The sequence below is a fragment of the Schistocerca americana genome, chromosome X, assembly GCF_021461395.2.
Source record: "Schistocerca americana isolate TAMUIC-IGC-003095 chromosome X, iqSchAmer2.1, whole genome shotgun sequence".
In the NCBI taxonomy this organism is placed as follows: domain Eukaryota; kingdom Metazoa; phylum Arthropoda; class Insecta; order Orthoptera; family Acrididae; genus Schistocerca; species Schistocerca americana.
Genome location: NC_060130.1, coordinates 826,047,113 through 826,059,589, shown reverse-complemented (window position 1 = coordinate 826,059,589; position 12,477 = coordinate 826,047,113). Strand labels below are relative to the sequence as shown.

The 12,477-nt window shown below is 40.1% G+C and overlaps 1 protein-coding gene across 3 annotated transcripts in view; it reads left to right on the top strand.

The window, feature by feature from the left end:
- Nucleotides 1–12,477, top strand: part of LOC124555084 (tyrosine-protein phosphatase 99A) — a 490,245-nt gene that overhangs the window by 447,476 nt on the left and 30,292 nt on the right. For all 3 annotated transcript variants that reach the window (XM_047128877.1, XM_047128878.1, XM_047128879.1), the window contains 2 exons: nucleotides 9,616–9,784; nucleotides 10,261–10,388. In XM_047128877.1, coding sequence (XP_046984833.1) covers nucleotides 9,616–9,784; nucleotides 10,261–10,388 — 297 coding nt within the window. The remainder of the gene's footprint in view (nucleotides 1–9,615; nucleotides 9,785–10,260; nucleotides 10,389–12,477) is intronic.

Genomic DNA, 12,477 nt, shown 5'->3' with positions numbered 1-12,477 from the left:
ACCATATTAAAGCATTTGGTGAGGCCATTAATCTGTGGGTAGTAGGCACTTATCTTGTAAGCGATGTTGCAACATGAAATAAACTCTGATACTAGTCTTGACTGGAAAAGTTTTTCACGGTCAGAGATCATCACTCAGGATGTTCCATGCTTCAAAATGATGTTTTCTATAAGTAATCTTGCAATTTGTGGAACTTCAGCAGTCTACACAGTTTTTGTGACAGCTGAGAGGGGTGAAGCAGTCAGAGCAGTCTATTATTCCTGTTTGTTGACTTTGGAAACCTCCCCAAGAAGTCAGTTTCAGTTTGGTGGAAGGGACTGCTGCTGGTAGATTTGGTACCAGGTACCTCAGAGGTAATTGCAGCATGTGCTTCCATTGCTGGAATTCCTCACTGTTGCAGACAGTGTGTCTTACAAACTGATGGGCACTTGGCCAGTGGTACCTGCATCAGATATATCTAGAGTCTTCTCAAATCCCAGGTGACCAGAAGTTTTGAAGCATCATGGAAAAACTTCAGGATAACTGGCCATAGACGAGCAGTCATTTCTCTGCCCCTCCCAATTGGATCATAGTTCCTCTAATACAATGTTCTGTTTATTGACTTTAATTCACCTTTGGCCAATTCCTCCTTCAAGTCTTGTAGGGTTTTCAGCAGTGCTGGATCTTGCCTCTGTTCTGCAGCAGTGTCATGATTGAGATTTCATCCATGCTGCTGAGTTCTGCCTCAGTCTCAAAAGGTAGTTGGTGTCATTGCATGTGCATCCATTTTTGTACACCACTGTGATATTGCACTCCTGAAGCATCAGTGCCCATCTCACCAGTCCATCTGACAGATCCTTTAGGCTAGCCAACCAACATAATGAATGGTGGTTAGTTACAGAGGTAAATGGTTTGGCAAATAAATATGGCTGGAATCTATTGTGGCCCAAATAACTGCAGAGAACTCTTTCTCAATTGTAGAGCAGTTCATCTTGAGCTTAGACAGTACTCTGAAGCATAAACTATCACCTTTTCAGCACCTTCCTGAATCTGTACTGTAATTGCTAGCATCATTGTGACATTGTCACTTTGCACAGTTTTTGTACAATGGTATGACTGCAAAAGATGTTTAAGCCTCCTTAAGAATAGTGAAAGATCTTTTGTGTGCCTGGAATATTTGCCATTTTCCTGTAGTAGTTCTTGCAAGGGATGTGGCTTGGTACAGAAGCCCTTTATGAATTACTGGATAATATGAGCACATTCCAAGAAAACATCTCTCATCACTAATGTACTGAGGAGTTGGAAAATCTGTGACTACTCCGATTTTCTCTAGATCAGAAGAGGCTCCATCACCATTAACTAGTTGTCCCAAGATTTTCATTTCTTGGGCAACTGTTTTGGAGTCAGGGAGAGGTCTGCAGTTGGAACGGACGTTAACAGAGTTGTCAGGCAGCTTAGATGTTCCTCAGATGACTTTGAAAATATGACAATGTCATTCAGGTAGCAAATACACATCATCCATTTAAGGTGTTGAAGCAAGTTGTCTACCATACACTCAAGGTGGCTTAAGTGTTACATAGTCCAAACAGCATAACTTTGAACTCATAATCACTGCCAGAAATTATGAAGGCAGTCTTTTCCTGGTCAGAGTTGTCAACCTTGATTTGCCAATAGCCTTACTGCATGTCCATAATTGAGATATACTTTGAGGGTGTAATCAATGTGTGAGAGTCTGTTAACAGTTGACGTAGAAACACTATGTGCTTCCTTCTTCTTGATAAGAACCACAGGACGAAAGGAAGATTAGTGTTTAATGTTCCATTGACAATTAGGTCATTAGAGATGAAACAAAAACTCAGATTAGAAAGGAGTGGGTGGAGAATCAGCTGTGGATAACCTAAAACTAGATGATCAGATGTGAATCTGAACCATTATGCTCCGAAATGTGAGTCCATTGTGCTAGCCACTGCACCATCTTGCTTGGTAGGACCACAGGAAAGGAGCAACGACACACTCAAGATTCAGTAATGTCATTCTGCAGCAACTTCATTTCCTCCTGTATTATCTCTTATTCAGCCAGCTTCATCGTATTCGAGTGCTGGCTAATTGGTGGATGAACCCCAATGGTGGTGCAGTGTTTTCCCATTGGCCTCTTAAAACTGTTGTTTTGCCACTCCAGATCTGGGTGGGCCAGTTCCTATTGGCATTTTGATAGTTGCTTCCTCCATTGTGTTGTCTGTGGTGGGAGTAGAGAATGATTCTTCATTGATGGCTCTTAGCTGGCCATCCTGGACTGTTTCAGTGCACATACCGATATGGATGAATTGTGGCTGCTTATGATAATTAGTGATCCAAAGTCCTTGACCACATGTTGTGTTTATTATTGTTGCAGGTATGTAGATATATTTTGTGAGCCCCAGTAGCTTTTGACAACTGATAAAAGATTTACAGATTAACTGAGCATCCACATTGATGACTGGAACATGTCTCATTGATGATGGTGGTATAACATCATCTTCAAAAGCAAACCACCATTCAGAACAATTTTTGATGTGTGTGCCTGTTAGAATGGCTTTGTCAATCTAGAGCTCTTATCTTCCACACTTTGTGACTGCTTGTGATGCCTGTAAAACAGGCTGTTCCAACCGAGCCCCAGGGAGCCGGAGCACTCCGGAGCACTCACTGCGGCAGCTCGGAGCCGCATGGAGGGGGAAAGCGAACTCACTGCCGCCTGGCCGCATGCAGCCGCAACTGACACAATAATCCGTGTTCAATGACAGCTGTGACTAGCTGCGGGAACCCTGTACCTCTATTGGGGGATACCTTCCTATTCATTGAGAGGGATGGTCATCCGCAGTGTTCAAAATGGTTCAAATGGCTCTGAGAACTATGGGACTTAACTTCGGACGTCATCAGTCCCCTAGAACTTCGAACTACTTAAACCTAACTAACCTAAGGACATCACACACATCCATGCCCGAGGCAGGATTCGAACCTGCGACCATAGTGGTCGCGCGGTTCCAGACTGAAGCGCCTAGAACCGCTCGGCCACTCCAGCCGGCCGTCCGCAGTGTCTTGTATGTCGTAAAATATTTAATTCTGCGAAGAGGTACAATAAACAACGACATATATACACGTCTTCACACAAAGCACTACGATCAGGTAGATGGCATTGCACACAGAGAACTGGTAGCCAGGCTTAAGAACGACATACCAGGAGACGTAATTTTAAAACCGGTTTCGTAATACCAAGGGTATCAAAACAGGCAACATAGTTCGTGTTCTGTAATGCGTTTATAATTTTCAAGTGAAGGAGAGCGGAGAAAACACTGCTGAATCTGCAATTCGAGCAAGCTACAGGGTCGCTCACATCATTGCGACCTGTGACAAGCCGTTTACGGTGGAACCACTCGTAAAATCGTGCATGGTAGCAGTTGCAGAATGTTTGTTTCCAAGGGAGGTTCAGGCAATTGAAGGAGTTTGCCTGTTGAAGCACACAATGTCTCTTCGAATCCTGGACATGGCAGCGGATTTAGAGACACAGCTCAGGAAAAAGGCGGAGAGCTTTGTTGCGTTTTCGCTAATGCTTGACGAAAGCACCGACAAATCAGGCTGTGCTCAGCTTGCAGTCTTTGTGCGTGGTGTCGACATGGAGCTGCAAGTAACTGAAGAACTCTTGGATGTGGTACCACTCTATTACACTGCAACAGGACGTGACTTTTTGAAGCGGTTTGTGAATCAGTGGCCAATATGAATTTTCCGTGGGATAAGCTCCATTCTGTAGCGACAGACGGTGCACCACAAATGATCGGGCGTCACCAGGGTTTTGCTTCGTTTGAAAAATAAACTCAGGGACGAATTCGGGAAAGACATTTTGACTCTTCATTGTTTTATTCACCAAGAGGCACTGTGCGCTGAAACAGTAGAGCTAGGTGGCGTAATGAAAGATGTCGCAAAGTGTGTGAATTTTGTGCTGCGTCACGGTATGAATCATCACCAGTTCAAAGGATTCCTGAAAGACATGGAAGCGGAGTATGGGGATATACCTTACCACAGTACAGTTCTTTGGCTGAGTCGGGGAAAAGTTCTTGATGTTTTCTTTGCCATTCGTGAAGAAATATCCCTTTTTCTCAAAATGAAAGGGGAAGAAATGCATTGTCTGAAAGATACAAAATGGATATCAGACCTGGTGTTCCTAGCTTACATAACTACGCATCTGAATAATTTAAATCTGTCATTGCAGGGCAAAGGGCAACTAATCGTTGACATGCACGACCAGATCAAAGCTTTCATGGAAAAGTTACGTTTATTTGAGAGGCAGATGAGTAATGGACATTTAACGTTCTTCAATCGTCTTGCTCCATTAAAACTACCTGAAGGTACTACTTTCTGCGGTTACCAAGCAAAGTTAAAGCAGCTCATCACGTCGTTTGAAACACGATTCCAAGACCTCACTGGTTTGAAATGGAACTTAAGGTGTTCAGCACTTCTTTTTCAGTTTCCCCCAATGACTTGTCATCGTCACTTCAAATGGAGATTATTGATTTGCTAAATTAAACTTCGTTGAAAGAGAGGTAGTACAACACGTTGGATTTCTCATGATGGTATCGTTCATTACAGCAAAAAAACATTTCCAAAGCTTCACAACAGTGCCGCTCAGATCATGTGCATGTTTAGATCCACATATTGTTGCGAGTAGCTTCTCTCAGCAATGAAAAGAGTAAAAAGTAAGGAACGATCATTTCTTCAGGATGCAACAATGAAGGCCATCCTCCGCATTAACGCTGCGAACACTTTGACGCCTGATATTTCTGATCTTGTAATGAAAAGAAAATGTGAAGCTACAGAGCCCCAATAAATTTAGTATGCAATTTCTTGTAAAACCATTGTTTCTTATTTATTTCCTGGACATGGGTATTTACTGGTGTAGCATGTCATCACGTCCTAGCAGCTAAGAGTATGAGGTTGTCGATCTTGTAAGACGCAGCTGGCACATCAAAACGCTTGCCTTGCCGCCTGCCTCAGCCAGCCATGCCACGTGCCGGCGTGCCGGCCCACTTGAATGGTCACAGCGAGCGACACGGCTCCCTGGAGCAGGGACCGCTCCGCGGCTCACAACGGAGCCGACGAGCTGGAACAGCCTGCTGTAAAAAGTTCCAGCTGAGAATTAAATTATAACTGCATTAGGCTAAGATGACAAATTTGTAGGTCTGTGTTCTACTATCAACAATTATTCTTGCGATACATGTTCCTGTCAGCTGGACATATTTCCCAGTTGTGTCCTTCATTTTGATCACTTTCATATCATGGAACATAGTCTGCTTCAACTGACATGATAAGCATTCAGTATTACACAAAAAGAAACCTGAATCAGCTAGCAGCCGGACAGATTGGTCATCGATGACGACATTGGAAAGTTTTCCTGACATTTTGATAACCGTCATCCGTGGAGGATTTTCACCTGTTGTGGACTCACCTCAGGTAGTTTTCCAGAGCTTGTGTGCTAGGCATGCGGCTGGTACCTCAGTATGGTGCAAGAAGATAGATACACCATATTGGTGAGTGATCTTGTCCATGGTACTGCAATGATCTTTGCGCCACAGGCTGACTTCGGTCACCTGACATTGACTGATGTGAATTGACTGGTGTGATGATTGATGTCTTGTGGTATAATAGTCATCAAAAGTAGTCATCTATCTCTGCAGTTGCATATAGTGTGTCCAGGCCATACACTGCAGAAACGTACTTGTGTGTTGTTCTCTGAATGTTTGTCCTTTTTTGAGGTGAATACTTGGCAGAGGAGTTGGTTGTACCTCCATTGGTCAGATGCTACGTTATTGTTTGATGGCTGCAGCATAAGTCTGAGTTGGCAAAGTCTCCTCTTCCTGGCCATTCAATTGGTAAAAGATATTGGTATTAAAGATTGATACATCTCTTCTTTAACATCTTCTTATTACCTCCTGATGTATAGGGTCAGCCACTATATCTGGCTTACTCTGTCCAAGCGTTCTGGCTGCCATAAACTGATGTATCTACCATAGATCCATTTTCTGGAGTTGGTCATATTTCTTGATGAAAGAATTCACAGAAGAGATGTACAAAGCTCTTCTGGTAAAGGATGCAAGAACAATTGAGGAATTCATCAAGTGTGAACTTGGCTTCTGTTGTATTCGGATTCAAAATGTGGCACAGGGCAAAAACATTTTGTATGTATGACGATGTCATTTCCCCATGACTATGGGCCCCATTTTTCAGTTGTTCTTCTGTTAAGGTGACTTGCTTCCAATTGTCACCTAATGTCTTCTCCAAGTCAGTCGGTCCCAGCTAATGAGCTTCTCTTTGATGTACTTAAATTATTGCTGGGCTGTGCCATCCAAGTAAAATTACATCTTTGTCAAACACATCATATTGTTCCACCTGTTTTATTTGGTGACTTGGTCAAATCCTTTGTCAGGTCATTGGATTCTGACCAGCAACTTCTGAAAACACTGATGGATGCCTAATGTGCAGCTGTCCTGTTGCTGTTTTAACCTTTGGTTTCCTGAACATGTGGATCTTGAGAATGATTTGTGCTCATTTGGATTTTATGTTTCCTAAGTGGAGCCGCAGTGGTATACATGTTTTGAAGTACATGGTATGTCCACCAAACGTCGTCATGTCATAACTGGAATCAAGTCCAAATCTGAAAGCTAAGTTGTCAGTGAAGTACAACACTTAGGGCTGAAAGCACATTTTTACAAACACCAACATATGGATAGAAGAGAACTCAACTCTTGGATGGAGAGTGATACTGTTCAAACAAACATTGAGTATTGCAGAATATACAAACATTACAAACAAAAGAAATTTCAAGAACCTTCCAGAAATGATAATACTAAATAATAAATAATGGCTGATGGTTAGGGGTCATCTGGTAGCAATGCTAAGCACTACACCACATTGTACACCTCACAGATCGTGGGAATATGCTTCAAATGGCAAAGTTTCTCTATAAATTTATTTATTTATTTACTTACTCATTTATTCTCCAGAGACAAATACATGATTTTTTTCAGATTGTGGACATATTTTACATTCCTGTAATAACATTGTGGAATGAATAACCAAAAAAACTATGTACCTTGATTACTGGTACTTATAAATACTGTTATGCTTATAAATAATGTTGGTACAAATAAAAGTATTCCACTTCCCTGAAATAAATTCTTTAATACTATAAAAACATTTACTGGTAAGAAACTCCTTCAAGGCAATTTCACAGCAGCTTGCACTCAAACTTTTTTAGGTTGGAAGTTTGTTATAAAATTTGATCCAGAACTCCCCCCTACTGCATGGGATCAAATTTTATAACAAACTTGCAAAGAATTCAAAAATTTCCAGCTGTTTTGAAATGGTCTTGAAGGAGTTATCAACTTATTACCATTACACATAGCCACACCTTTTCAACATTTTATGAAAGATCTTAATCCAGATCTGACTGTGGAATTTTTCAAGGTTTCATGTATAATCTACTCGTAGATCTGCATCTGGAAGTATACTTACACTGATGAGCCAAAATGCAATGACCACTGCCCACTGTGAGGTTGTATGCTGCCTGGTGGCACTGAGGGCACATGGCATGGTAAGAGAAGTATACGAGTGGAGCGAGATGAATGGGCAACCATTCTAGCAACAATAAGTGGCAAAATGCAGAAATCTGTCAACTTAAGCAATTTTGACAAAAGCCAGATTGTTGTGGCCCAGTGCTTGGGAGTGAGCATCTCAGCAACAGTGAAACTGGTCAGCTGTTTGCATGCTACTGTTGTGAGCATCTATGGAAAGCAGTTGGAGCATGCTGAAACCACAAGTAGGTGACAAGAAGTTGGACGTCCGTACCTCATCACAGAACATAGGGTTTTGAGGCTTGCCTGCTCTCTGAAGCTGGATAGATGGTGATCTGTGGCAGATCTGATGACAGAGTATGGTGCTGACACAAGCACAAGTGTTTTCTAGTGCACCATTCACTGCACAGCATTGAACATGGTGTTCTGCAGCAGAGAATCCCTATGAGTTCCCATGTTGATCTGACATCATCATAAATTATGATTACGGTGGGCACAGTCTCATTGAGATTGGACCATGGATCAATGGAATCATGTCAGCTGGTCAGATGACTCCCATTTATTGTTAAACCAGCTCAGTGGTCATGACCAGATACCTTATCATCCAGGCAACCGGCCACTTGAAACATACAGTGCAACACGGCCGCAGGCCAGTGGGAGCAGTATTATGTTATGGGGACATTCACCTGGACCTCCATGGGACCTGCAATAGTAATTGAAAGCTCCATGACAGCTGTGGGCTATGTGAATATTATTAGGGAGCACCTGTAACCCCTTATGCTTGATGCCTTCCTCAACAGTGATGGCATCTCCCAGCAGGATAACTGTCCATGTCACAAGGCTAGAATTGTGCTGCAATAGTTTGAGGAGTATGTTAGTTAACTCACATTGATGTCTTGGCCATGAAATTTGGCTTATTTGAATCTGATGAAACTCAACTGGGATGATACCGGGTGCCAATTCAGCACCCACAAACCAACCGTCTGTAAATTATGGGAAGTGTATGACCTGTGCATAGGCACCTGCTGCCACCGACCTCTGGAAACCTATCAAATACTTGTAAAATCCATGGCATTCAGAATCACTGCTGAATTGCATTCTAGAAGTAGATCAACATGCTTTTAAGTAAGTTGCCATAATGTTTTGGCTCATCATTGTATATTCTGCAGCTCACCTTATGGTTAGTGGCGGAAGCACATTATATATCATTATTATTTTCATCTCTCTTCTTCCATTCACAAACTGTATGTGAGAAGAACAACAATTCACAAACTGTGAATTAACTTGAATGTCTGATTTTACTATAATGGCTACTTAGTGAGAGACTCGTAGGAAAAATTAACATTTTTGGTAACTTCACTACCACAGGTGATGATTGAATGGATCTGTGATGCCCTTATCCTGACTAAATGAACTTCTGATTAAATACAGAGTTGTTCTTTGAATTTTTAGTTTTTCTACATTAATTTCTTCATGGGAAGGGTCACAAGCTGAAATACGACACTGAAGAATTCGTCAAACAAAGTTTTGTAAGATATCTACTTTGTGATAGAATTTCATTTCTGTTTGATTCTTCTTCTTGCAACAAGTTTTATGTGGTTTTCCTGCCATAAATTACTCTGAATTTGTACCCTTGGTATTTTATTCCACTGCTCCCATTAATTGAATGCAAATGGTGTACTCAAACAGTGGTAGCTTGTTTCACCTAACCAGAAGTTAGCACTAATTTCACAAATAATGATGTATTTTCCATTGCAAAGACATGTATCTTTATTAACTTTTGTGTATCCATTTCTCTGCATTCGTTATTGAACCAGGAGTGCTTACCCTGTAGAAGAGAGCTTACCCTGAAGCTGCTGTAAATTAATTATTTTTATGTACTCCTGTATGTGTTTTTACTTAAATTCCTTCCTTATTTTTTTCTATGCTACCAACTGGCATAGCTTTCAGTCATAATATTAAAAAATTTTAAGATAATGGTTATTGTAACTGTAGCACATTGACTTTACCATCATACATTGTTAATTTTTTACAGCTTATCACATCCTTTCAACCCAAAGATTTCAACTTAGTTTCTGCAAATAAACCATGCAACCATTTTAAAAACAGAAGCTGTATTTTACCAATTGAAAGTTCAAGAGTACACCTGACACCAAAACCAGGCGTCGATGGCAGTGATTACATTAATGCTACATGGATTCAGGGTAAGACTGTAGAAGTTGCATAATGTTTTCCCCACTTTTTTCCATTTTGAAAATTTATCAATGAATTAACATCAGTATCATCATCATCATCATCATCATCCTATCCTTTCCTATTGACTTATTGAGTTGAATTTCTCTGTATCTATCTTCAAGCCTTTCTTATCTTTCAGTTTTCTTCCCATTGATGCTTGATTTAATTGATCACTGTGTAACTGTGTTGTAATCAATAATGCCATGAAACTTTTGTTCAGCTATGATATAAAGTTGTTTGTTTGGAAGCTGCAACAGGAATGAGATGTAACCTACAATGAAAGTTACTCCACAGATGTTGAATATTTCTTACTGCACTGAAAGTATTAATTTATTTTCCAACAATGTTATAATTATTTGCTATTATTTTGTAGTATACTTTAAAAAATTGTAAGAGATTGTTAATGGAAAACCTATAATTATCTGAACATGCAATTTCTTTTCAGGTTTTCATAAACTGCATGAATTTATCATTACTCAGCATCCAATGCCACATACAGTTCATGACTTCTGGCAGATGGTTTGGGATCACAATGCACAAACTATTGTAATGTTGTCTTATATAGATGGACAGGTAAAAATAAAAAATAAAATAAACTGAACTTAGTTTCTGAGTAATCCAGTAAAGTACATTCACAATATTAGAGGCAGATTTGCATGTATTGTGAGGTTCATGAATGTTTTCTCTTATTATACTACTTCTGCAGAGCAATGCAACTTAGTAAGCTTCCAGTAAACAATTATTTAGTATATATTTGTCTGTGAAATGTGCTCAAATGAAACCAAAATTTTGTAATAGTACATTGATGAATGCAGTGAATATCTTCAAAGAGTAACTGGCTTGTGGTGAAACAATGCCATGTGACATGTAACACTGTAATTACTGACCTCCAAGTTGTAAATGTGTAGCAGAATTTTGCAAATTTTTTAGCAATGTGGAAATAAAAGTAACTGATTAGGGATCAATTTTTTTTTTTAATTTCACTTATATATTAACATCCAGCTAAGTCATCTTACAATCTTCAGGCTGATTACATTAAATTGTAACTATTTTTTCTTTTCTTCATCCCTCATTCCTTCCTTTGTCCCTTCCCAGGCTTATTCAAATACAAGGAATATGAAAGGTAATGTTAGCCATACAGAGAGTCTGCAATACCAGAAGCAGAAATAAGCTCACTGTATGCACAAAATTGATTTGAAATTTAACTCCTTTTCACCTTCACTTATATGGCATACAAAGCTACCTTCCCTTTGTTACATGTCAAATGAACAGGTATGGACAATTTAATGTTTGTTGGAAGTATGATAGTTTCTAGCTTTGATTTATATGTCATATGATAATATAACGGGAATAATTTCTTTACTGCACAGTATTAATCAATTCTCTACTGTTAATAGCTATGCAAACAGGTATTTAGATTCTGAAGAAACTGGGCAGATGCCAATCTGAGTGAATCCAAAAACTTTGACAATGTTCACACAAAAGTGTAATAATTGATAGACCTTGAAAAATACTAAAAGAGAAACCATCTGAAATTCCACCAAACTACATCAAATGGCTACTTTATTCAGCAAGGAAAAAACCGACAACTAGCAACAGTGCAAAGTAAAATTACTCAAAAACAGTTCTCCATGTAGAAACAAAGGGAACACTGATGTAGAATGAGGGATGCAGATAAGTGATGAAATCATGACATTGTGAACACAGAAGAAAATGTCATTTCTGTGGTGTTAAGGACGCTGAGATTGGAGGAGTGAATGACAAAACCTGATGGCAGTTTAGTACCAAAGATCATCAGTGTTTCGTTCTCAATCCGACAAATAAATTAGCATTTTAAGTGGCATACTCCGTTTCTTGCAAAACTGCAGAGAGATTTGAGATTTGACATAGGGGATTTGGTACATAGCATAGTGGTCAGGAACTATGTGGCACAGCTCTCTTTACTTTATCTATCCAGTTACTTCTATAATCTGCAAGCCACTTAACAGTGTGTAGTAGGGAGTGCTTTATGTATCAGTCTCACTCCCCCCTTTTCCTGTCCTGGTCATGAATGGTTCACAAGAAGAATGATTGCTGGTAAGCCTCTGTGTGGATTGGAATCTCTCTAATTTTATTCTCATGGTCTTTTTGTGAGAGATACACATGATGAAACAATACAGGGTGAACATTAATAAAACTGACAAACTTCAGGGATGGATTCCTGGCTGGAAATGAAGGGAAAAAGGTCCAATGAACATGTGTCCAGAAATGCATCATTGCTAGAGTAGAAGGCACTGTCAGTTGAAAGTTTCTCTGATCATGTGCTGTGTCTGTAGCCCACAGATCACAATTATGCCAGTTCTGGTAAAGGTTGCTTTGTCGGTAAAGAGGACTGATGACACAAAGCCCATAATTGTGATGATCTGGTGAACAAACTATCGAAAAAGTCCTTCCCGTAGAGGGAAACCCACTCCTGATAATCCTTACACTCTTTGCAGATGATAGGGATAGTAGTAGTTGTCATGCAGGATATATGTAGTTGTAATTAGGCTGACACTATGTTGGCAGGCCACTTGCGTGGAGTTTGTACTAGCATTCTTCTGAATATCCTGTAGAACCCAGTCCTCCAAATCTGGTGTACACACAGTCTGCCACCTCCCTGCACATTCATCTGTCTGGAAGG